The sequence below is a fragment of the Rhinopithecus roxellana genome, chromosome 8 (assembly GCF_007565055.1).
Source record: "Rhinopithecus roxellana isolate Shanxi Qingling chromosome 8, ASM756505v1, whole genome shotgun sequence".
Classification (NCBI taxonomy): Eukaryota; Metazoa; Chordata; class Mammalia; order Primates; family Cercopithecidae; genus Rhinopithecus; species Rhinopithecus roxellana.
The window spans coordinates 6,533,108-6,559,271 of NC_044556.1; the positions used below are offsets into that span (position 1 = coordinate 6,533,108).

The 26,164-nt window shown below is 53.9% G+C and overlaps 1 protein-coding gene across 7 annotated transcripts in view; it reads left to right on the plus strand.

The window, feature by feature from the left end:
• Nucleotides 1-6,175: 6,175 nt before the first annotated feature.
• ADAMTS10 (ADAM metallopeptidase with thrombospondin type 1 motif 10) overlaps nt 6,176-26,164 on the plus strand; it is a 32,215-nt gene continuing 12,226 nt past the window's right edge. For 2 of the 7 annotated variants that reach the window (XM_030936441.1, XM_030936442.1), the window contains exons 1-14: nt 6,176-6,267; nt 8,636-8,746; nt 11,070-11,256; nt 11,519-11,865; nt 13,102-13,258; nt 16,406-16,623; nt 20,223-20,306; nt 20,408-20,553; nt 20,937-20,980; nt 21,110-21,215; nt 21,303-21,449; nt 21,619-21,760; nt 25,230-25,337; nt 26,007-26,152. In XM_030936441.1, coding sequence (XP_030792301.1) covers nt 11,169-11,256; nt 11,519-11,865; nt 13,102-13,258; nt 16,406-16,623; nt 20,223-20,306; nt 20,408-20,553; nt 20,937-20,980; nt 21,110-21,215; nt 21,303-21,449; nt 21,619-21,760; nt 25,230-25,337; nt 26,007-26,152 — 1,733 coding nt within the window. In that variant the 5' untranslated portion in view covers nt 6,176-6,267; nt 8,636-8,746; nt 11,070-11,168. The other 5 variants (XM_030936438.1, XM_030936439.1, XM_030936440.1 and 2 more) reach the window with 5 other exon arrangements.

Consider the following 26,164-nt stretch of genomic DNA (forward strand, 5'->3'; position numbering starts at 1 on the left):
GCGAGCATGGTGGCGCCTGCTGTAGTCCCAGCTACTTGGGAGACTGAGGTGGGGGCATTGCATGAGCCCCGGGATTTGAGACCAGCCTGGGCAACATAGCAAGACCCCATCTCTACAAGAAAAAAATTTTTAAATAGCCAGACAAAAGAGTGCATGCCTGTAGTCCCCGTTTCCTGGGAGGCTGAGGTAGGAGAATTGCTTGAGCCTGGGAAATTGAGGCTGCAGTGAGTCATGAGTGTGCCACTGCACCTGGGCCACAGAGCAACACCCTGTCTCAAAAAAAAAAAAAAAAAAATAGAGAGAGAGAGATGGGAGCTCTACCCACTGGGAAAAGGGTCAGCCCTCAGCACAATGATCCCAGGGTCCCCCCCCAGGACTCCCTCCTCCCCCCATCCCAGGGGAAGGTCTTCAACCTCAAAGTTCACCTGCCTTCCCCCTAAGTGGTCAAATTATGGGTGACTTTTACCTTGGTTGTTCTATTCTGGTTCTACCACTGCTAGCTGAGAGACCTTGAGCAAGTTACTCAGCCTCTCTGGGCTTGTTTCCTCAGTTGCAAAATGGGCACCTACCTTGTAAGGCTGTTGTGAAGTTAAGACAGACCTCACAGCCCATGCTCCATCACCATCACCATCATTATCACGATTATCATTGCTACTTCTTTTTTTTATTTTTTTTTTTTTTTGAGACGGAATCTCAATCTGTCACCCAGGCTGGAGTGCAGGGGCGCGACCCTGGCTTACTGCAACCTCCGCCTCCCGGTTCAAGCGATTCTTTCGCCTCAGCCCCCGAGTATGGGATTACGGAATAGCTGGGATTACAGGTGCGCACCACCGCACCTGGCTAATTTTTGTACTTTTGGTAGACACGGGGTTTCACCATGTTGGGCAGGCTGGCCTCAAACTCCTGACCTCGTGATTCGCTCGCCTCGGCCTTCCAAAGCGCTGGGATCACAGATTACAGGCGTGAGCCATCGCGCCCCGCCGATTATCATTACTTCTATTTTTCTAGTTCCTACCGTCCAAGGGCAACAATGGCGTTCCATTGCGGCCTCCTGTGGCAGAGCTGCAGTACTGCATCCCTACACACCACATCACTCAGGGTTCTAAAGGTTGCAAAGAATCCCAAAAACAATTTTTTTTAAAAAGTCAGTCCAGGCTGGTTTACATAAAAAGAGAATGGGCACAGGAACCTTGCAGTTACTGTGCACTCCTCCTAGAACGCCTTCACACTCACACTGCTTTTTTTTTTTTTTTTTTTTGAGACAGGGTCTCACTCTGTCGTCCAGGCTGGAGTACAGTGGCACGTTCACAGCTCACTGCAACCTCGAATTTCCTGGCTCAAGTGATCCTCCCGCCTCAGCCTCCCAAGTAGCTGGGACTACAGGTACGCACCACCATGCCCAGCTAATTTTTTTTTTTTTCCAGTAACAGGCTCTCTTTCTTAACATTCAAACCACAACGTCATTGTCACCTCTTCTGAGAGCCCTTTTATTTGCTAGTGAGCCTATTTATTCAACAGTGGCCACTAACTGTGGGCAAAACCCTGCTAGGCACTCAAGGATACTGCTGTGGACCACACAGACGAAAACCCCTTCCCTCACGGAGCTGGCATTCCGGTGGGAGACACAAGAAGTCAGCAGATATAAGTATTTCATAGAGTACGTCCAGTAGTGACTCATGTTAAGAGTAAAAGAAATTGGGGAGTGCGAAAGAAAGCCCGTTGGGGTGTCATGTTGAAGTGAGGGGATCAGTGCAGGCCTCCCTAAGGAAATGATGTTTGAGTCAAAACTTGAAAGATGGCCAGGTGCAGTGGCTCACGCCTATAATCCCAGCACATTGGGAGGCTGAGGCAGGCAGATCACTTGAGGTCAGGAGTTCGAGACTAGCCTGGCCATCATGGCAAAATCCCATCTCTATTAAAAATACAAAAATTAGCCAGGCGTGGTGGCGCGCACCTGTAATCCCAGCTACTTGAGAGGCTGAGGCAGGAGAATCGCTTGAACCCAGAAGGCAAAGGTTGCAGTGAGCTGAGATCGTGCCACTGCACTCTACTGAGATCACGCCACTGCACTCCAGCTTGGGTGACATCGAGACTCTGTTTCAAAGAAAAAAAAAATTCAAAGACAAAACAGACTTGGCCATGGAATATGGGGGTTAGGGAGGCAGGGTGTTCCTGGCAGAGGGGACAGCAAGTGCAAAGGCCTTGAGGCAAGATGGTGACCTTTGTGGGATGGAGATTGTTGTTCCTGGCCATGTCCCCAGTACCTGGATCAGCACCTGGCACAATATAGTGTTCAATAAAGAGTGTGACTGGATTAAAGCCCATCTATGGGCTTCAGGAACAGCTTGCTCAGGGCTCAAATAATGATAGCCCCAGGGCCATTACTATCCTCCATCTGGTGACTTCATTCATTTTGTATTTTTATTTTTTTACTTAATTTTTTTTTTTTTTTTTTTTTTTTTTTTTTTTTTTTTTTTTTTTTTTTTTAGACAGAGTCTCACTCCGTCGCCCAGGCTGAATTGCAGTGGCCCAATCTCAGCTCACTGCAACCTCCACCTCCGTGACTCAAGCCATCCTTCCACCTCAGCCTCCCAAGTAGCTGGGACCACAGGCATGCACCACCACGCCCTGGCTATTTCTCTGTATTTGTTAATAGTGATGGGGGGGTCTTGCCATGTTGTCCAGGCTGGTCTCGAACTCCTGAGCTCAAGTGATCCACCCGCCTTGGCCTCCCAAAGTGCTGGGATTACAGGCGTGACCCCACATTTCCAGCTGGCTTCATTCTTATAAGAGGCCTCCCCCTGTTGTCTAAGATAGGGATTCAGCTTCAAATCCATCCCACTTAAGACACAAAAGTCAGGCCAGACTTAGCTCACAGCTGTAAATCCCAGCACTTTGGGAAGCTGGGGCAGGGAGACTGCTTGAGGTCAGGAGTTCAAGACCAACCTGGGCAAGAGAGAGAGACCCTGTCTCTACAATTTGAGGCCAGGCACAGTGACTTACACCTGTAATCCCAACATTTTAGGAGACTGAGGTGGGAGGACTACTTAAGGCCAGGGGTTCAAGACCAACCTGGCCAACAGGGCAAAGCCCCATCTCTACTAAAAGTACAAAAATTAGCTTGTGCCTGTAATCCCAGCTACTTGGGAGGCTGAGGCAGGAGAATCGCTTAAATCCGGGAGATGGAAGTTGCAGTGAGCCGAGATCACACCACTGCACTCCAGCCTGGGTGACAGAGACTCCGTCTCAAAAAAAAAGAACTTAATCGGGCATGGTGGCTCACATGTGTGGTCCCAGATACTCAGGAAGCTGAGGCAGAAGGATCACCTGAGCTCAGGAGTTCGAGGCTGCAGTGTGCTGTCATCACACCACCTCACTCTAGCCTGGGCAACAGAGCCAAGATCTTGTCTCAGAAGAAAAAGACACAAAAAGGCCAGGCGTGGTGGCTCACGCCTGTAATCCCAGCACTTTGGGAGGCCGAGGCAGGCAGATCACGAGGTCAGGAGTTTGACACCAGCCTGGCCAAGGATAGTGAAACCCCGTCTTTCCTAAAAATACAAAAATTAGCCAGGCGTGGTGGCATGCACCTGTAGTCCCAGCTACTCGGGAGGCTGAGGCAGGAGAATTGCTTAAACCCAGGAGGCAGAGGTTGTGGTCAGCCGAGATCGCGCCATTGCACTCCAGCCTGGGCAACAGAGCGAGACTGTGTCTCAAAAAGAAAAAAAAAAAGAAAAGAAAAACGAAAAGATACAAGTCTGTTTCCCAAGACTCACCGCAAAAGCCCCAACACAGCCCCCTGGGGCTTCAGGTGGGGGCCCCAACACAGCGCCCTGGGGCTTCAGGTGCCGACAGTGCTTCCCCTAAACAATCTGCCAGGCCTTAGAGGGCCACACGCCCTCGAGGAAAAAAAGAGCCCCCCCGCTCCCCGCAGGGAGGTCTGGGGCTGTGGTGGGAAGTAGTCAGTGTAGAACTCTCAAAGTTTCACAGAGTAATTAAATAATGAGAGGTTTCACAGCTAGGAGTGCCAGAACCTGGGAGCGCCTGGCTCAAAGCAGCCCTGAAATTCCCAGCGCGGTCTGGAAGCCACCCATCCTTAAGAGGAGGGACAGGTGGGCTCGGCGCAGTGGCTCACGCCTGTAATCCAAGCACTTTGGGAGGTAGAGGCGGTTGGATCACTTGAGGTCAGGAGTTCGAGACTGGCCTGGCCAACATGGTAAAACCCCATCTCTACTAAAATATAATTAGCCAGGCACGGTGGCGGGCGCCTGTAATCCCAGCTACTCGGGAGGCTGGGGCAGGAGAATTGCTTGAACCCAGGAGGTGGAGGTTGCAGTGAGCTGCAATCACGCCACTCGACTCCAGCCTTGGCAACACAGCAAGGCTCCATCTCAAAAAAAAAAAAAGTAGGGACAGGTGGCTGGACCAGTCACTAGGCTAACAGTAGGAGCCTTTAGCAGTACGGAAAAGAAAGGAAGCCACCACCTCTTTCATGGAGAAAGAGGGCCCATAGGTAGTAGAAGAACAGCTAACAGAGGCCAGAAATGGCTGACTTACACTCGTTCCTCAAATGGGGGCCCGAGAGGCCCTGGTGGGAAGGAGGGAGTGTGGGGAGCAAACAGGAGGATGGGGGCTGTCCCTCCGATCTAGCCTGGGGTCCCAGGAGGCTGGGGTAAGGTAGTGTGGTAGGAACTCCAGGAGTCTGGTATTTATGCAGCGCCTGCTGTATGCGTAAGTAATGACATGTCATTCCAGGTTCAAAAGGAAAAATTCCGAGTTGGGAAGCTGCCCTCCTGGTCTCAGCTGTGTCCCTGGAACCCAGCACGTAACAACGAATCTTTGCTGCAGAATGAAACCCCTCCTCCACCCCCTACTCCAGCCCTGGAAAGGCTGTTATTACCCCCACTGTGTGGATGAGTAAACCCAGACTCAGAGGAAGCCAAGGCCAAGGCTCTGCCCAGCTCCCCGGGGGGCGTTCCTGGGAAATGCCTGCAATTGTGAGGCCTGGGGGTCACCGCCCTTCCCTGGAACCAGGCAGTGTACCAGGCGCCTGGGGTTCAAATCCCAGCCCTGCCCCAACCATCCAGGTCCTCCTCATTCACGCATTCGTTCATTTTATGGAGCCAGACCCAGAGTGACCAAGACCCAGAAGGCTCCGGTTCCAACAGAATTTCCACTCTCCCCCTCTCTGTGGCCTCAGTTTCCTCATCTGTGAAATGGGACCAGCTGGGCCTACATCACGGCGAAGGAGTTAAGGTACAGAGACCAAGGCCAGGCCCGTGACAGATCAGACCCCCTGAGAACTCAGAGAGGGCGGGGCCGAGCTGGGACTTATTTCCCGCCCCGGGCACCGTGCCTGGCACACGGGAGGCGCCCAATAAATGCTTCTCTGAGCCAGGCCCAGCCCTCAATAAATAACAGCTGTTGTTGATGCCGCAGAGACTGGCGAGGAAGTGGGCTCTCCCCTCCCCGACCCCACCACATCATGCTCCCATCCCCCCTCCCGCCCCATTCCTTACACCCCCCTCCACTCCTTCCCGTTGCCCCCAACCCAGCTCAGCCCGTTCCTCCAGGGCCCCATTTCCCGCCACCCCACTCAGCCCCTTCCTCCAGGCCCCCACCTCCCCCCACCCTACTCAGCGCCTCCGCCAGGCCCCCACCTCCCCACACCCCACTAAGCCCCTTCCTCCAGGCCCCCACCTCCCCGCACCCCACTCAGCCCCTCCTCCAGGCCCCCACCTCCCCGCACCCCACTCAGCCCCTTCCTTCAGGCCTCCATCTCCCCCTGCCCCTTTCCATTCAAACTTCCCCCTCCCCCAACCTCTCTCTTCTCTTCCTCCCTTTCCCTAAACCCCCACCCACCCAATTCTACCTCCATCCCCATCCCCCACCTGATTCTTTCTCCCCTCTCCCGTCCATTCTCCCCGCCGCCACTCGACTTCCCCCGCTTCGTCCCCTCCCCACCCCCCGCGGTTCCCCAGCCCCCTCCCCCGCGGCGGGGGCGCTGGTCCGGGCGGGGCAGCCCGAGTTCCCGGGTCCCTGGCTGGGGTCCAGCCCGCGGGCCAGGCCGGGCGGCGGCGGGCGGGCGGGGTTTCTGGCCGCGCGCGGTTTGGGGGTTTTTTTATAACCCTGGCAGGCGGCTCAGGAAGTGCCTTCCCCGCGCCCCCTCCCCCGGCCACGCCGCCGCGCTCGCTCGCTCCCTCCCTTCCTGCGCGCGCGGGGCGGCGAGACAGCGGCGGCGACGGCGCGGAGGCCCCGGGCGCGGCGCAGGTAGCGGCGCGGGCGGGGGACCCGGGGTGCGTGACTCGGTGGGACTTTGTGTGTCTTCATCGAGCGGTGAGGGCGTGGGGCTGTGGTGTCCTGGATGGGGGAGGGCGTCCCGCTGTGCGATTCGCGTCTGTGCCTGAGGTCTTCAAGTGCGCGCGCCACTGATCGCGCCCGGGGTCGCCGTGGGTATGTTTGCTCTGTGTGTGTGTGTGTGTGTGTGTCCGTCCACGTAGGGGCGGAGTGGTTGTGCATTACATGTGTGTGTCAGTGCCTGGGGATGAGTCTCTTGTGTGTCTGCCTGTGTGTGGGCAGTGTGTGCGCATAGGGGTTTGCTGTGTGCGCGCAGATTTGGAGATGTGTGTGTGTGTGTCTGGGTGTGTGTGTGTGTCCCCAAGCATGTGTGCGTTTGTCTCTGAGTGTGATGAGTGTGTAAATGCCTGTGTATGTGTGTCTGGGGGGGGTCTAGGTCTGTGAGACTTGTCAGTTTGTCTCTGGTTTGGTGTGAGCATGCAAATAAGTGTGTATGTGTCAGCGTGTAGGCCTGCGTGTCTGTCTCCTCGGGTTGTCTGTGTATGTGTGTGAGTGAGTGTGTCTTTGTGTGTAGGCCCCAGGTGCGCGTATTTGTGTGGCAGCGTGTTTCTCTGGCTTGTCCCGTGTGTGCGCGTGTAAATGAGTGTGTGTTTACACATGTCTGGGAGTGTGTGGTTGTGTGTTCCCATGTGTTTCTCTCTGGGTGTGTTGAGTGTGCACTGAGCCTGTCGGCGTGTATGTCTGCGGTGGAGGCGTCCTGACGTCTTTTGTGGGTCTGCAGTGCCCAAGCGCCTGTCTCTGGTTGCGCGGGATGTATGTGTCGCTGCCAGTGTGTGTTTGTGTGTCTGGGTGTGGGAGTGGCGCCGCCCACTTCCCCTGAGTTGGTCACTGAGGCCACAGCCGTCTGTCTCAGGGTGTCTCCAGCGGTCGGGCTCAGGGCCTTTAATTAGCGGCCGGTTGTGGGGGACCAGCCCGGGCGCCGGCCCCCTCCTCCCGCAGGCCCCGGCTGGGCCTTTGTCTGCTCTCCGGCAGGGGCTGCCTCCTGCCGGCCGGGCCAGATGTGCAGCCGGGAGGAGGCCGGCAAGCTGGGGCCTCTGCCTGAGTAGACGCGGCCTTGGCCTCCACGGGGGACCGTCCGTCGGCCCTGTCCGCGCAGCCTGGCCGGAGAGGTCTGGGTGTGGAGCTGAGGGTCCCTTCAGGATCCCCGGGATGGGATGGGACGGGACAGAGCCTCTGTTTCTAAGCCACTTCCATTTCCCGGAGGCATATCCTTCTCCAGGCCTGGCACCCTCCCCCACGCTGGCCACCTCCCTCCTGCCTTCGGGGAGGAGGGGCTGGAGGAATGGCCAGGCCTGGGTACACACACACACACACACACACACAGGGTCACACACATACCATAATGCACATGGAGTCACACGCTCGTAGTCACACACAGGGTCACAGACTCACATACATGCTGTAACGTACATGCAGTCACACACATACGCCACAGCGCACGTTCCTCACTGACGTCCTGTTGTCCACCACCATCTCTGTCCCTGAGCCTCTTTCAAGCTTCATCTTCTGCCCCAGACCCACTGCCTTGTTCATGTCCCCCCACCACCCGGTGCCCTGGGCTGTGTCACACCTCTCCACTACCCTGTGGGCTGGACCCCAGCTCAGACACCTGTGAGCCTTCTGCAGATCCCCTTCCTCCCCCCACCCCATACACTGTGTGCAGGTGAGTCCCCTTCCCCTGTCCTCACCCCCCATGCTGTCCCAAGCCTTGTCCCTCACACCCCATCTGAGCCCAAAGCACAGAATGGGGGGTGAGGGTTTTGGGAGGAGCGCCTCACTTCAGAGGACAGTGATGAGGACTGTGAGGGTCTTAGGGGGACCGGGACAGACTCAAAGACACTCTAGACAAGACCAGAGAGAGCCCCTAAAGGAGGAGGACAAGGCACCAGGCCTGGCAGTGCAAAAACAGGAGAGGAGGGAGGGAGCCAATGGGAGAAAGGGGTGAGGTCCCTGCTTTACTTGCAATGAGAATGTTGCTACCTTTCAGGGGTGGCTTAGGGCAGGAGCAGGGGTCAGAGGTGCCCAACCAAGAAGGGCCTTGATCTGGGAGTTGGTTGATACCTCCAAAGAAGGAATAAGGGAAAAGCAGCAAGAAGAGAGGGAGAGGAAGTGGGTTTTTTTTGGAGGGGGTTCATTAGGAACAGAAGAAAGAAAAAGTCGAAGAGGAGGTTCTCCAGGGGCAGAGAGAGGGTCCGAATTTCCTCAGCGATCCCTCAACTACAGACCCAGCTCAGTGCTGAAGACCAGCCCAGCTCCTCCTCTTTGACCCCTCCCTGCCCAGGCTCCAAAGAAGAAGAAACAAAGACCGAGAGAGGCCCAGGTGCAGGGAGCAGGCGAGGGAAGGATCCGTACAGGAGCCCAACACCACTCCACCAACTGAAGCCCCCAAAAGGTAAAAAAAAAAAAAAGAGAGAGAGAGAAAGAGAGAGGCCAGGTGCTGTGGCTCACGCCTGTAATCCCAGCACTTTGGGAGGCCAAGGCGGGCAGATCATGAGGTCAAGAGATCGAGACCATCCTGGCCAACACAGTGAAACCCCGTCTCTCCTAAAAATACAAAAATTAGCTTGTCATGGTGGCGCACACCTGTAGTCCCAGCTACTCAGGAGGTGGAAGCAGGAGAATCGCTTGAACCCGGGAGACAGAGGTTGCAATGAGCGGAGATCGCACCACTGCACTGCAGCCTGATGCCAGAGTGAGATTCTGTCTCAAAAAAAAAAAAAAAAAAAAAAAAAAAGAACAACAACAAAAGGAATGGACGTTAGCCCAGCTAAAGAGTGCAATGGAGTCACAGAATATCTACGAGTGAGCTCCCCGTCACTAGAGGGATCCAAGCAGAAGTGGGGAATGTGGGCTTCTCGGTCCATCAGCAACTTGGCAAAAACCTGGCTCCCTCCCTCGGGGCTGAACTGCCCTGTTTGGGGGTTGACTCTCAGACTTGGCTGGGCTGCAAAGAAAACAAGACTCTGTGATTAAGGGATTTTGCACAGAGGAGGAGGAGGGTGGAGACAGGAGGGTGGGGGAAGAGGGTTTGGCACAGGTTGGTGGCCCAAAGTGGTGTCTGCGGCAGGCTGGCCTGGGGCAGATGCTGGAGAGACTGAGACCTGCAGGGCAGGCTGGCTTGGAGCCTTGAAAAGGAAGAATCTGAAAAGAGGACGGAAACACAGGGCGGAGGAGAGGCGTGGGAGGGTGGGGGTGCTACCCGGTGTGGAGAATCCAAAGACAGGGCCCAAGACAGTGGGTACGCGGGTTGGCATATGAAAGGCTGGAGGCTAGCTTTAATCTGGCTTGAATGGTGCTACCCCTTTTGAAGAATCCAAAGACAGGGCCCAGGACAGTGGGTGCGTGTGTGGGAATATGAGAGGTTGGGGGAATGGAGTACTAGCCTTAGCTTTAATCTGGCTTGAAAATTCAAACTGACCACCCCAGCCTTCAAGTGCCTCTGATGCCAGCCTCCCCTTGCTCTCCTGCACTCACCCTGCCTGGGTGCATGCCAGGCTGTACCCCACCTCCAGGCCTTTGACCTTGCTGTTTCCCCTCCTGATGCACCTTCTCCTGTCTCTTCACACCATTGATTTCTTATGCTTTGAACCTCTGCTTCCCAGTCTCCCTATTGATACCTTCTAGAGAACATGTCACAATCTAAACCCTTCTCCATTCACTTGACTGTCATCTGTCACTCCTAAGAGATGGAACCCCACAGGGCTAGGGCAAGTAAGGGTTGCTATCCTCAGCATGCATGGCTGTTATGCCCCCATCCACCCTCCACCAGAGGCTATAACCCAATGAATGAACCCAGGTTCCACCTCTTTTTAGCAGTGTGACCCAGGGCAAACTTTATCACTCCTGAGTCTATTTTCTCAGCTATAAAAAGATGAGTGATTGCGAGTATGATGCGAGGTTTCAGGAGTTCGAGACCAGCCTGGCCAACATGGTGAAACCCCATCTCTACTAAAACTACAAAAAAATTAGCCGGGTGTGTTGGCGCGTGCCTGTAATCCCGGCTACTCAGGAGGCTGAGGCGGGAGAATCACATGAACCGAGGAGGCAGAGGTCGCAGTGAGCCGAGATTGCGCCATTGCACTCCAGCCTGGGCCACAGAGTGAGACTCCATCTCAAAAAAAAAGATGACCGTGACTTCTCAGTTATTTTGGAAATGAAATGCAACAGTAGGCTGGGTGCAGTGGCTCATGCCTGTAATCCCAGTGCTTTGGGAGGCTGAGGTGGAAGGATCGCTTGAGGCCAGGAGTTCAAGATCAACCTGGGCAACAAAGTGAGACCCCCGTCTCTCCAAAAAAATGAAAACATTAGGCAGGGGTGGTGGCATGCACCTGCAATCTCAGTTACTTGGGAGGCTGAGGCAGGAGGATTGTTTGAGCCCAGGAGGTGGAGGCTGCAGTGAACTATGATCACACCACTGCACTCCATCCTAGGTGACAGAGTAATGCCCCGTCTCAAAAAAACAGAAATGCACTGGTGTGAAAACTAGGGCCAGTAGCTGGCACATAGGAGGTACTCCCAGCTTCCCAGTCCCTGCCTGTCCTCTTGTAAGAGTGTAGGAAGGATTGGAAGGGGAGGTGGGGAGAGGGGAGCGACTGAGTGAGAAAATGCATTCAGAATCTTCAGTCAGGTGAAAAGCTTTGGCCATGGTTAGCCTTGGCATTGGTTGTGCTGGACAGCGGGACCAGGCGCCCCCTTACCTGGCTCCCCCCTCCCAGGAGCCCGGTGATGCTGCGCAGGCTGTGAACAGGGGAGGCGGCACTGTGGGGGCTGCCGGCAGCCGGGGCTGGGGAGAGACATGTGGACACGTGGCCTCTATGGCTCCCGCCTGCCAGATCCTCCGCTGGGCCCTCGCCCTGGGGCTGGGCCTCATGTTCGAGGTCACGCACGCCTTCCGGTCTCAAGGTAGGGGAAGTCTGGTGGTGGCGGTGGGGAGGGAGCGAAAAATTTAAGAGACCAGTTGGGCTCCAACAGAAAGAGGTATCGGGGCTGGGATGGGGGTCAATGGGGGAAGGCCCTGGGGTCAATAGGCGGGGGCCTTGCAGCCAACTCCCTGGATTTCGGGGGTCAGTGAGGCCAGCATCACTTGCTCCAGCAGCCTAACAACCAGGACACAGGGGTCCATTAAAACCAGGGCCCACCCCAGGCCTCTGACCCTCACCCACAGATGAGTTCCTGTCCAGTCTGGAGAGCTATGAGATTGCCTTCCCCACCCGCGTGGACCACAACGGGGCACTGCTGGCCTTCTCACCACCTCCTCCCCGGAGGCAGCGCCGGGGCACCGGGGCCACAGCCGAGTCCCGCCTCTTCTACAAGGTGGCCGCACCCAGCACCCACTTCCTGCTGAACCTGACCCGCAGCTCCCGTCTACTGGCAGGGCACGTCTCCGTGGAGTACTGGACACGGGAGGGCCTGGCCTGGCAGAGGGCCGCCCGGCCCCACTGCCTCTACGCTGGTCACCTGCAGGGCCAGGCCAGCAGCTCCCATGTGGCCATCAGCACCTGTGGAGGCCTGGTGAGCTGAGGATTCTGGAAAGTGGCAGGGGGTGGGGGGTGGGGAATGCCTACTAGTTTGGAAGTTAAGAAAAACACTTCTACATAGAGGTCAGAGAAGGAATGATAGTGGGACATTTTTAAAGTGTTTTGAGTGAATCAGTACTTTGGGGATGCAGCTAAAGCAGTACTTAGAGGAAAATGTATAGCCTTAGGTAAGGCCAAAAAATAATGAGCTGAACATCTATCTCAAAAAATTAGAGGCTGGGCACGGTGGCTTATGCCTGTAGTTCTAGCATTTTGGGAGGCTGAGGTGGGCGGATCCCTTGAGGTCAGGAGTTCAAGACCAGCCTGGCCAACATGGTGAAACCCCATCTCTACTAAAAATACAAATAAAAATTAGCCAGGCCTGGTGGTGTGCATATGTAATCCTAGCTACTCAGGAGGCTGAGGTGGGAGAATCGGTTGAACTCAGGAGGGGGAAGTCGCAGTGATCTGAGATCACACCACTGCACTGCAGCCTGGGTGACAGAGCAAGACCCTGTCTCTTTAAATATATATATATATATTACATATATTTATATATATTATATATTTATTTATATTTATATATATATAATTATGTGTATTTGTATCTATACACATACATTCATAATATACACATACACATATATATAATTAAAAAAAGAAATTACAGGCTGAGCATAGTGGCTCATGCTTGTAATCTTAGCACTTTGGGAGGCCGAGGCAGGAGGATCACTTGAGGCCAGGAATTCGAGACCAGCCTGGGCAATATGTGAAAAAATAAGTCTCTATGAAAAAATCAATTAAAAATTTAAAAAGTTAGCCAAACAGGCCGGGCGCGGTGGCTCAAGCCTGTAATCCCAGCACTTTGGGAGGCCGAGACGGGTGGATCATGAGGTCAGGAGATCGAGACCATCCTGGCTAATACAGTGAAACCCCGTCTCTACTAAAAAATACAAAAAACTAGCTGGGCGACGAGGCGGGCGCCTGTAGTCCCAGCTACTCGGGAGGCTGAGACAGGAGAATGGTGTGAACCCGGGAGGCGGAGCTTGCAGTGAGCTGAGAGCTGGCCACTGCACTCCAGCCTGGGCGGCAGAGCAAGACTCCGTCTCAAAAAAAAAAAAAAAACCTGATGAGATAAGAACAAAATCATAAAGACAGAGAGGAGGTCCCAGGGGTCCTAAGCTCCAGAACCTGATCCTGAGAGCTTTCTGTCCCACTTCTCAAAACCCAGCATGGCCTGATTGTGGCAGACGAGGAGGAGTACCTGATTGAGCCCCTACACGGTGGGCCCAAGGGTTCTCGGGGCCCAGAGGAAAGTGGACCACATGTGGTGTACAAGCGTTCCTCTCTGCGTCACCCCCACCTGGACACAGCCTGTGGAGTGAGAGGTACATCGGTCTTTCTGGGGATGGGCAGAGGGCTACACAGTATCTTTCCCTTGAGGCAGCAGTGTCTTTTTATCCAAAAAGTCAGCAGGCAGTTATGTGAGGGGAAGAATGGGGCTGCTGAGAAGGGGACACAGTGATATAATTATAGAATTCCGGCCGGGTGCAGTGGCTCACGCCTATAATCCCAGCACTTTGGGAGGCCGAGGTGGGTGGACCACCTGAGGTCAGGAGTTCGAGACCAGCTTGGCCAACATGAAGAAACCCCGTCTCTACTAAAAATACAAAAATTAGCCAGCCATGGTGGTAAGCTACTCGGAGACTGAGGCTGGAGAATCGCTTGAACCCAGGAAGCGGACGTTGTAGTGAGCCAAGATCATACCACTGCACTCCAACCTGGGTGACAGCAAGACTCCGTCTCAAAAAAAAAATCAGGCCAGGCGCGGTGGCTCACACCTGTAATCACAGCACTTTGGGAGGCCGAGGCGGGCAGATCACCTGAGGTCAGGAGTTCGAGACCAGCCTGACCAACATGGCGAAACCCCATCTCTACTAAAAATACAAAATTAGCCAGGCATGGTGGCGCATGCCTGTCATCCCAGCTACTCGGGAGACTGAGGCAGGAGAATCACTTGAACCTGAGAGGCAGAGGTTGCAGCGAGTGGAGATCGTGCCATTGCAACCCAGCCTGGGCATCAGAGCAAGACTCCATTTCAAAAAAAAAAAAAAAAACTAGGGAGTTCTATCCAGGGGGATAGCAGAGACATATCCTCAGACAGTGAACCAGTGGAGCTATGGAATAATCTTATCCCTGCTGTAGTCACCTGGCCCAGCAGTGAGTAAAACAGCCAGACAGGTGTTCAGGTATAAAACCATTCCTTCTCTAGGATTATCATGTGATCAGACAGCCAGTGTGGTGATTATATCAGATACTCCAGCAGTTATTCAGCCAAAAGGCCAGATTTATGATCAGACTGGTAGGAGGATGGTTGTACAATCAGGCATTTAAGAAATGAGAGAGAAGGAAAGCTATATACCAACAAAATATTTACCAGCACAGTCATACTGCCAGAAAACCAGGTCAGATGGGGCATGGTGGCTCACGCCTGTAATTCTAGCACTTTGGGAAGCTGAGGCGGGGGGATTGCTTGAGCCCAGGAGTTTGACAACAGCGTGGGCAACATAGGGAGACACCATCTCGACCAAAGATAGAAAAAATAAGCCAGGTGTGGTGGTGGGCTCCTGTAGTCCCAGCTACTTGGGAGGCTAAGGCAGGAGAGTCCCTTGAGCCAGGTAGGTTGAGGCTCCAATGAGCCTTGATCACACCACTGCCCTCCAGCATGGGCAACAGAGCAAGATCCTGTTTCAAAATATACATATAGAAAATCAGGGTCAGGCATGGTGGCTTAACACCTGTAATCCCAGCATTTTGAGAGGACGAGACGGGCAGATCACTTGAGGTCAGGAGATCGAGATCAGCCTGGCCAACATGGCGAAACCCTGTCTCTACTAAAAATACAAAAAAGTTAGCCAGGCATGGTGGCACATGCCTATAATTCCAGCTACTTGGCAGGCTGAGGCAGGAGAATCGCTTGAACCCAGGAGGTGGAGGTTGCGGTGAGTTAAGACTGCGCCAATTGCACTTCAGCCTGGGCGACAAAGCGAGACTCCGTCTCAAAAAAGAAAATCCGATGAATGTTAGATGGAAAAGCAGAACAGTGTGATATTGAATGAAGTGTATAATCAGATAGTCTTGTGAGTAGGAGGCTGTGGTAGACATACAGCCACAGTCAGCTGTACAGACAGAAAAGGTGGATGACATACGATGTCACAGTTGGGTGGTCCATGAGACCATCTGGTTGTAGTACATCAGGCAGTATGATTGTTCTAACTGCAGTGCATTGCAGTTAGAACTCACTGATCTAATCAGGCAGTGCATTTATTGGAAAAGTTGCTCACCGAGAAGGACAACATGTTGTCCAAGCACACAGTTCAGACAGCAAAATAGGCTGGTTCACACCATTCCATTCGGGCAATGGAATTGTCAGTGGATTGTACGATCATGCTGGTCATCATGGGACAGTGGTTCAACCAACCAGCTTAGCTCTGGGACAGTCATGCAAGTGTTCAGTTGGACATTTGGGCAATGGGAGAGGCTGGTAGCTGAACAGCTTGGCATACAGGCAGTGGAACAGCATTCAACCAACAGTGGGAGAAGTCAGGCTGTTATTCAACTCAACGGTTTGGCAGTGGGACAGTGACATCATGGTAGACTACAATATTCTCAGGTAGTAGGACACTGACAAAAAAATAGAGATGGTACTGCCAAGATGCCCTGTAGACAAACAATGAGGCAGCCGGGCACAGGGGCTCATACCTGTAATCCCAGCACTTTGGGAGGCTGAGACGGGTGGATCACTTGAGGTCAGGAGTTCAAGACCAGCCTGGCCAACATGGTGAAACGCAGTCTCAATTAAAAATACAAAAATTAGGCTGGGCACGGTGGCTCACGCCTGTAATCCCAGCACTTTGGGAGGCCGAGGCAGGCGGATCACCAGGTCAGGAGATCGAGACCATCCTGGCTAACACGGTGAAACCCCGTCTCCACTAAAAATACAAAAATGAGCTGGGCGTGGTGGCGGCACCTGTGGTCCCAGCTACTCAGGAGGCTGAGGCAGGAGAATGGCGGGAACACGGGAGGTGGAGCTTGCAGTGAGCGGAGATCGCCACTGCACTCCAGCCTGGGTGACAGAACGAGACTCTGTCTCACAAAAAAAAAAAAAAAAAATACAAAAATTAGCCGGGCATAGTGGCACATGCCTGTGATCCCAGCTACTCGGGAGGCTGAGGCAGGAGAATCACTTGAACCTGGGAGGCGGCGGTTGCAGTGAGCTGAGATCGTGCCACTGCACTCCAGCCTGGGTGAAAGAATGAGACTCTGTCTCAAAAAAAAAAAAAGAATAAAAACAATGAGGTATTGGGCAGACAGACCATCACACACGTCTTGGACAACAAGAGAAGGCAGCAGAATGACCAGAAATTGTCTGTCGGGTAGAGAGGTAGCCAGATAGACGTTGGACAAGACAGTTGTCGGGCAGCTTTGCATCCCACCAGCAGGGCAGGGCTTAATTGCTCTACTGGGTCCCCCAGATGAGAAACCGTGGAAAGGGCGGCCGTGGTGGCTGCGGACCTTGAAGCCGCCGCCTGCCAGGCCCCTGGGGAATGAAACAGAGCGTGGCCAGCCAGGCTTGAAGCGATCCGTCAGCCGAGAGCGCTACGTGGAGACCCTGGTGGTGGCTGACAAGATGATGGTGGCCTATCACGGGCGCCGGGATGTGGAGCAGTACGTGCTAGCCATCATGAACATTGTAAGTGCCTTCCCCTCCCTGGGCACGCAGCCCTGAGGACCTGGAGCCAGCCTCCTGTGTTAGGCAAGGGGGTGGCTACCATCTCACCCCAATCCCTGACGTGGGGACAGGCTAGAAAGGAAGGTTGCGTATGGCAATGAACGAGGAGAACGAGCATAAGCACAGTGACTAGATGCAGAGGTACCCTGGGGCAGAGGGAACCTGCCTGGGCTTAAATTTCTGCTCTGCCACTTTTTAACTATCTGCCTTTGAGCAAGTGACTTCACCTCTCTGCCTTGGCTTACCTATCTGTAAAATGGGCATAATTGTGGTACGTACTTTATAAAGCTAGGGTAGATCCAGTGCATTGATAAAGCGTGTAGAACAGTTCTTGGCATGCAGTTGGTGGCATATAAGTGTTTGCTGTGTGTAAAAATACACATAGGCGGCCGGGTGCGGTGGCTCAAGCCTGTAATCCTAGCACTTTGGGAGGCCGAGACGGGCGGATCACGAGGTCAGGAGATCGAGACCATCCTGGCTAACACGGTGAAACCCCGTCTCTACTAAAAACTACAAAAAACTAGCCGGGCGAGGTGGCGGCGCCTGTAGTCCCAGCTACTCAGGAGGCTGAGGCAGGAGAATGGCGTGAGCCCGGGAGGCGGAGCTTGCAGTGAGCTGAGATCCGGCCACAGCACTCCAGCCTGGGTGACAGAGCGAGACTCCGTCTCAAAAAAAAAAAAAAAAAATACACATAGGCTGGGCACAGTGGCTCACGCCCAAAGTGAATATATCATTTGAAGGCAGGAATTCGAGACCAGCCTGGCTAACATAGTGAAACCCTGTCTCTACTAAAACAGACAAAAAATTAGCCGGGTGTGGTGGCAGGCGCCAGTAATCCCAGCTACTCAGGAGGCTGAGGCAGGAGAATCGCTTGGACCCGGGAAGTGGAGGTTGTAGTGAGCCAAGATCACACCACTGCACTCCAGCCTGGGTGATAGAGCAAGACTCCGTCTCAAAAAAATAAAAAGTAAACACACACCAGCCTGGGAAACATAGTGAAACCCCATCTCTACAAAACACTGAAAAATTAGTGGAGCGTGGTGGCACGCACCTTTAGTCCCAGCTACTCAGGAAGCTGAGGCAGGAGGATCACTTGAGCCCAGGAGTTTGAGGCTGCAGTGGGTTATGATCCCTGTCATTCATAAATAAATAAATGAACGAATAAATAAATAAATAAATAAATAAATAAATAAATAAATAAATAAATAAATCACAGTAGGCTGGGCACAGTGGCTCACGCCTGTAATCCCAGCACTTTGGGACGCCAAGGTGGGTGGATCACGTGAGGTCAGGAGTTCGAGACCAGCCTGGCTAACATGGTGAAACCCCATCTCTACTAAAAATACAAAAATTAGCTGAGCGTGGTGGTGGGCGCCTGTAATCCCAGCTACTTGGGAGGCTGAGGCAGGAGAATCGCTTGAACCCAGGAGGCGGAGGTTGCAGTGAGCCAAGATCGCACCATTGTGCTCCAGCCTGGGCAACAAGAGGGAAACTCCATCTCAAGATAGATAGATAGATAGATAGATAGATAGATAGATAGATAGATAGATAGATCGACCGACCACAGCTCGCAGGTACTCACTGAGGTTAGCAGTACACACACAGGCACACATCTGTATTCATGTAGCATTCTTGCACAAGCACCTACTTATAAATTCCTACAGGGTGACCTCCCCGACTCACATTCAGATATAGTTCATTTCCATCCTAGATCTTGGGCAACATTCTTGACCTCTCTACGCCTCAGCATACTACTGTATCAAATGCAAATATAATGGTGGCTACCATAGAGAGTAAAGATTGGTGGGAGGAAAGCCAGGTAGGCTACTTGGCACATAGTAAGGGCTTGATGAATGGTGCTCTCGTTTCACTGAAGCAAAAGGGGAAACAAAAAGTTTAGCAGACAGGCAGAGGATCCAAAATGCTGTGTAGCGTCATCACTGACGGCACTCTGCTGTGCCTGAGCCTGACCTCTCTCCCTAGGGCTTTCAGAATTTCCTGGGGGTTTCCTGCCAGGCTCAGTGGCTCACGCCTGTAATCCCAGCACTTTGGGAGGCCGAGGCAGGCAAATCACCTGAGGTCAGGAGTTCGAGACCAGCCTGGCCAACATGGTGAAACCCCGTCTCTACTAAAAATACAAAAATTAGCTGGGCGTGGTGGTGGGCACCTGTAGTCCCAGCTACTCTGGAGGCTGAGGCAGGAGAATCGCTTGAACCCGGGAGGTGGAGGTTTCAGTGAGCCAAGATTGCGCCACTGCACTCCAGCCTGGGTGACAGAGTGAGACTCTGTCTCAAAAAAAAAAAAAAATTCCTGGGGATTTCCAGACAGGAAAATGATTGCCCCAGGGCTCCAATATCCCTGCAGCCTGGCCTCTGTCTTCTGGGCCCACTCATCCCTGGGGCTGCTTTCTCCTTTCCTCTGACCACTGTCTCCAGAGCCTCCTACCCTCACAGTTTTACTTTCCTGCGGTGATGGGCAAATTGGTACCTTCAGATAGCTGTGGAATGAACCTAGACATGTATATCCCTCCGGTCGCCTCTGGGCAAAGATGCTTGAGGCAGTCAGGGGGGTCAGCAGGGGTTGGGGGACAAGTAGATAAACTGAGCTTGGAGGAGTCTGAGAAATGTCCTGGTAAGCAATCCAGACTTGAGTCTCACTTCTGACACCTACCAGCTGTGTCCTAACCTCTCTTTGCATGTCTCCTCATCTGTAAATTGGGGATGATCATAGCACCTAGTCATGAAAAGACTGATGCATGGCTAAGCACGGTGGCTCACACCTGTAATCCCAGCACTGTGCCAGGCCAAGATAGGAGGCTCACTTCAGGTCAGGAGTTCGAGACCAGCCTGGCCAACACGGTGAAACCCAGTCTCTACTAAACATACAAAACTTAGGCGGGCATGGCTGGGCGTGGTGGCTCACACCTGTAATTCCAGCTACTCAGGAGGCTGAGGCAAGAGAATCACTTGAACCCAGGAGGCAGAGGTTGCAGTGAGCTGAGATCACGCCATTGCACTCCACCCTGGACAAAAAGAGCAAAACTCTGTCTCAAAAAAAAAAAAAAAAAAATTAAGTGGGCATAGTGGTGTGCCCCTGTAGTCCCAGCTACTTGGGAGGCTGAAGCAACAGAATTATTTGAACCTGGGAGGCGGACATTACAGTGAGCTGAGATGGTGTCACAGCACTCCAGCCTGGGCAACAGAGCAAGACTCCATCCCAAAAAACAACAGCATTGACAACAAATAGTAACAACAACAAATAGTACCTATTCATGAAAAGACTGATGCATGGCTGGGCGTGGTGGCTCACCCCTGTAATCCTGGCCCTATGGGAGGCCAGGCAGAGGATCACTTGAGGTCAGGAGTTCAAGACCAGCCTGAGCAACATACAAAGACCCCATCTGTAACAACAACGACAAAAAAACCCAATAGCAGGTTTAGCCTAAGACCCGACGCACAGTCGGTACCTGATGAAAGCAAGCTGTTATCATTGTTTTTGCTTTTCATTTTCTACCCTGGGCTCCTCTTAAGACTCGGTCTCTCTTGTTTCTTGGAGGTCAGGTTGCCAAACTTTTCCAGGACTCGAGTCTGGGAAGCACCGTTAACATCCTTGTAACTCGCCTCATCCTGCTCACGGAGGACCAGGTGCGGGGGGCTCCCTCCCCTTCCCCTTCCCCTTCACACCAGCAGGTCTTGCCGTCCCCTGGGTGGTGGGCGCCCATGCACTTCCCTCTGTCCATCCCTAGCCCACTCTGGAGATCACCCACCATGCCGGGAAGTCCCTGGACAGCTTTTGTAAGTGGCAGAAATCCATCGTGAACCACAGCGGCCATGGTAATGCCATTCCAGAGAACGGTGTGGCTAACCATGACACAGCAGTGCTCATCACACGGTGAGGGGACAGGAGAGGTCTAGGACTGGGGCTGAGAAAACAGGTGGTCCAGGGAACCGTGAGAGTCCAGAGATCACTTCTGCTGGGGTGGGGAGGAGCAGGGAAGCTTGGGCCGCCCATGAGGGAGTCAGGGATGGGGAGGGGCTGCTTGAGAATAATGGGTAAGGGAGGTTTGGGGCTGTTTGGGCACTGATGCCCTCATTCACTCATTCTCTCACTCATGCATGCGTGCGTTCATGGTCAGTCACTCCTGGATGCAGCTTCGGGTGAGAGGCAGATGGCGCCTCCAAGGCAGGACTCAACCCCCAGAGTTGGGCATGGTGGCATCAGCAGGGCTTAGGGAGACAGTCCAGCCCCTTCACTGCCCCCTTCTCCTTTTACAGCTATGACATCTGCATCTACAAGAACAAACCCTGTGGCACACTAGGTATCCGAGCCCCGTAGGTTTCAGGTGTCTGTGAAGGCAGTGGGCTGGGGTGAGACCTGGCAGGTGGATGGGGCGAGCCAGCACCGTCCTGAGCCTCCCAGTCCCATCCCCACATGCCCATCTTCCCAGGCCTGGCCCCAGTGGGTGGAATGTGTGAGCGCGAGAGAAGTTGCAGCGTCAATGAGGACATTGGCCTGGCCACGGCGTTCACCATTGCCCATGAGATCGGGCACACGTGAGGCCGGGGCACACAGGAGGGGGAGGACGGGAGGAGCTGGGCGGGTCCCTCGGTGCCCGGCAGAGCCGACACCCCTTTCCCCAGATTCGGCATGAACCATGACGGCGTGGGAAACAGCTGTGGGGCCCGTGGTCAGGACCCAGCCAAGCTCATGGCTGCCCACATTACCATGAAGACCAACCCATTCGTGTGGTCATCCTGCAGCCGTGACTACATCACCAGCTTTCTAGAGTGAGGATGCACCTGCATGTCCCTCAGAGCGGGTCGCACCCATGGTGGGGCAGGGTGCACAGGAGACGACAGAAATCAGGGCTGCTCCCTGGGACCCCCATCCAGCCGGAGCTCCTGAGCTCTTGACTTGTAGCTACCTAGCATGACAGTTGCTTTTCTCTCGAGGCAGCTCGGGCCTGGGGCTCTGCCTGAACAACCGGCCCCCCAGACAGGACTTTGTGTACCCGACAGTGGCACCGGGCCAAGCCTACGATGCAGATGAGCAATGCCGCTTCCAGCATGGAGTCAAATCGCGTCAGTGTAAATACGGGGTAGAGAGAGCCTTCCTGCTTTCCTTCCTGGGAGGGGAGGGGGCCGCTGGGGGCGGGGGAGGGAACTCTACCAGGGCACCCACCTGGGAAGTGGGGGGGTGGGAGAGCCAGGAAGGGGGATGGGGTGAGCCCCCATGGGGATCTGGGAGGACAGAGGTGCATGGAGTGTGCAAAATGTCCTAAGCAATCAGACGGTGCTTGGGAACAAAAATGGGATCACCTGCTTCTCCAGACCCCTGATTTGAGGGGAGGGCTGGGCTGGGGGGCCACCTTCTGTCTGGTACATCAGACCACCTGTGGGCTACAGCAGGATCAAAGTCTCAAGACCTCTCATGGGGCAGTTTTTAACTAAACATCCAGTCCTGATGGAAATAATTTCCCTGGGGATGAGCTATCTTCCCTACTTGGCAAAGAACTAGACAGAACCTTCCAGGGACTCCCTCTCTGGAGGAGCTCTGAGCCTCCTGACCTCCCCCCACTCTTTCCTGAAGTTCAGACTCCCAAAGCCCTATTTGTGCATAGAGAAGGGAGTTAGGGGTAGGGGGTTCCACTCCCAGCTCCTCCCAGGAAGCTGAAGACCTACTGGCTTCCTGCTTCAGCCGCCAGCGTTCAGCCGCGGTCTGCTCCTCCTCTGCCCACCTGCCTCGATTCCCTAAATGCACCCCTAAGCTCCTCAAAGTCTCAGCCCTAGGGGCCCAGGCCCAGCCCTAGTTCTTCACACCCTCACAACTCAAAGGATCAGAGTTTTTGTGATGCCGTGTTCATGCAAAGCAGAGGGCAAGCAGCTGCCAAATTGCCCTCCCTCCATTCCACTGCAAGACAGAGACAAACCCTGGAAAAATTTCTATTTCATTGACATCCCACCCTTGACCCCCTCCACCCTAACTTAGCTGGCAACTACAGCACCCTCTAAGGAATTCCTAAAGAATTCCGAAGCTAATCCTCACCATCTGCTGTGACCCAGGTATCCTAACAACGATCGTGGTATCTGACGTTTACTGAGCTCTCACTATGTGCTAAGCATGTGCTGTGTATCATCATCTAAACTCCTGACAATCCTATTAGCCCCCAAGTTACAGAGAAAGGGACTGGGGCATAGCATAGGGAGGGTGACTTGTCCAAGGCCACAGTTCGAGACCGTGATGGAGCTGGGATTTAAATCCAGATCTCTCATGACTCTCCAAATTTTACAAAGGGGCAGGGGAGGGGAGGAGCTGTCAAAATATCAAGCTTGGGCTGGCACTGGCTATATGTTGAATTGAGCCTTCCTTTTATTTATTTATTTATTTATTTATTTATTTATTTATTTATTTATTTTGAGACGGAGTCTTGCTCTGTCGCCCGGGCTGGAGTGCAGTGGCTGGATCTCAGCTCACTGCAAGCTCCGCCTCCTGGGTTCATGCCATTCTCCTGCCTCAGCCTCCGGAGTAGCTGGGACTACAGGCGCCCGCCACCTCGCCCGGCTATTTTTTGTATTTTTAGTAGAGACGGGGTTTCACCGTGTTAGCCAGGATGGTCTCGATCTCCTGACCTCATGATCCGCCCATCTCAGCCTCCCAAAGTGCTGGGATTACAGGCTTGGCCACTGCGCCCGGCCCCTTTTAGTTTTTGAAGGAACATCTTTCAGGCCCTCTTGACAAAGGGGGATTTATTTACTTCATGTGAGCTGGTTAATATATGTAAAGGGTTCAGCCTAGTGCCTGGTCCAGAGATAGCGGTGGTCATTGTTACCCCATAATTGCATTGGTGCAAGTCCTTTCCTATCTATCCTGTCACATGCCTCATAGCCATTTATATAGGCAAGGCAGGCATTAGGCTGCCCATCTTGTAGATGAGTAAACTGAGGCCCAGAGAGGGGAAATACGTTGCAGGTCAATAGCAGAGTTGAGGTCTCTGCACAACTCAAATATGCCACAGTGCCTCCTTGTGGAGAGGAGGCCAAAAGCAGGGCTGAAATCATTCTCTTGAAGAGGTGTCAGAAGTGGGATTGCGACCAGGCTGATGTAATATTTTTAGATATGGCCAGGAGGACACAGGCTAAGTTTTTAGCTGAGAAGTGTCCTCTAAAAGGCAGAAGGCAGAGACTCTAGAGGACCTTTGAGTTAGAATGTGTCTGAGAGTAACTCTTCCAACTTCTCACGTATGTACAGGTATCTCTAAGGGGCTGACCTAGGAAGGCTCCTTTCCAATGGCCATTGATTGATCCAGTCCCACAACTGGAAAGCTTACAAGAATTGGGTTCAAAGAGGGGATTACACTTGATAATTACAGAAGGATCACCTACTTCTTTTTTTTTTTTTTTTTTTTGAGACAGAGTCTCACTCTGTCACCCAGGCTGGAGTGCAGTGGTGTGATCTCAGCTCACTGCAAGCTCTGCCTCCCGGGGTTCACACCATTCTCCTGCCTCAGGCTCCCGAGTAGCTGGGACTACAGGCGCCTGCCACCACGCCCGGCTAATTTTTTGTATTTTTAGTAGAGACGCGGTTTCACCGAGTTAGCCAGGATGGTCTTGATCTCCTGACCTTGTGATCCGCCCACCTCGGCCTCCCAAAGTGCTGGGATTACAGGCGTGAGCCACTGCGCCTGGCCAGGACCACCTACTTCTTAGAGGAAAGACAGTGGGAGGTTGCTTAGGATGTGGGCCAAGAAGGTCAGAGATTTTGCTTCACCTGAACTCAGTGGGGCTTCTCCAGGGATATTAACCTGGACTTTAAGGGTCAGAGTGAGTCCCTGGGACTGGTCCAGCCTGTGCAGGATTCAGACGGGAAGAAGGTGGGGATTTTTCACCTGGAGAAAGACAGGAATGTCCCACACAAACCTAATTTGGCATTGTCCCCTCCCAAACTTCCACCCCTCCCCATAGCTTAAAAGTGTTGGGGTCTTCTCCAGTTTAGTTGGGGGAACAAAGAGAACCAACAAGCTGGAAAAAACTAGAGTTGAGGCCTTTGGCCTAGTCATCATCCAGGCCGCTACTTTCTCTTCGGCTACTTTGCCCATCCCATAAAAGAACCCCAAATCCTTCCTGTTGATTCCTCAGTAGGTCCCAAGTTTCCTTCCAGAAACTCAGAAGGCACCAGAAGCTGAATTGCAAAGTTCGTTAGAGCACAGACTCTGAATTAAAGAGCTGGGTTAAACTCCAGGCTACTCCCTTAGTAGTTGTGTGACCTCTAGCAAGTGACCTTACCTGTCTGAAGCTTGGTTTTCTCCCAGTAAGATGGGGTAGTACTGCCTAAAGGGGTATATGGCATGTATGAGGTGTTCCATAAATGGAGCTTATTGGCAGAGGATAAGTCACAGGCCATGCCCCGCAAGGGGATGCACGAAGACCCTCTGAGAGCCAGGAAGGGAGTACGGTGCTCTCTGCTCCGGGACCGGCAGTGAGCCGGACATCTGGGTCCTCCCAAGCCGGGCGGGCTGCCCCAGGGAGGAAGGGAGGGGGGTGAGCCTGAGTGGGCGCCTCGGCCCGCAGGAGGTCTGCAGCGAGCTGTGGTGTCTGAGCAAGAGCAACCGGTGCATCACCAACAGCATCCCGGCCGCCGAGGGCACGCTGTGCCAGACGCACACCATCGACAAGGGGGTGAGCGCCGGCCAGGGCCCCCAAGCGGGCCACGCCCCCGATCCACCTCCCGAGTTGGCCACACCCACCCGTCCTTTGGCCTATTGTCTGCTCCCTCCCGTATTGGACACGCCCGCCATCTATGCTCCCTCGGCTGCGGCCACGCCTACTGCATGCTCTTTCCCTCGTTGGCCACGCCCGCCGTCTATGCGTCCCTCGGTTCTGGCCACGCCTACTGTTTGCTCACTCCGGCGTTTTCCACGCCCACCGTCTAATAATTTCCTCGGCTCTGGCCACGCCTACTGTTTGTTCTCTCCCTTATTGGTCACGCCCATCCCCTGTGCGGTCCTCGGCTCTGGCCACGCCTACTGCCTGTAGGCCCCTCCCCCGGCCTGAAGCCACGCCCCACCTCGTCTCCACGCTTATCGTGGTCCTGTCTACACCCCTCCACGTTCAGCACGCTGTGCTCAGGCCACGCCTCTCGCTTGTGGCTTGTCTGTCTCCCAGACCACTCTCCTATGTAACCTAAACCTGTCCCTATCTTCAGACCCCGCCTCTGCCCATCCCCTTCCCGCCCCATCCTGAAGAGGCTGAGATCTCTCTGGCTGGGGCCTGGAATGGGGAACGGTGCATGGGGCCCGCGAGTGTTCTCCGGGCTGGACTCACTCCTTCCTGTCTCCCTCAACCCAGTGGTGCTACAAACGGGTCTGTGTCCCCTTCGGGTCGCGCCCGGAAGGCGTGGACGGAGCCTGGGGGCCGTGGACTCCTTGGGGCGACTGCAGCCGGACATGTGGCGGCGGCGTGTCCTCTTCCAGCCGTCACTGCGACAGCCCCAGGTCAGCCCTCAG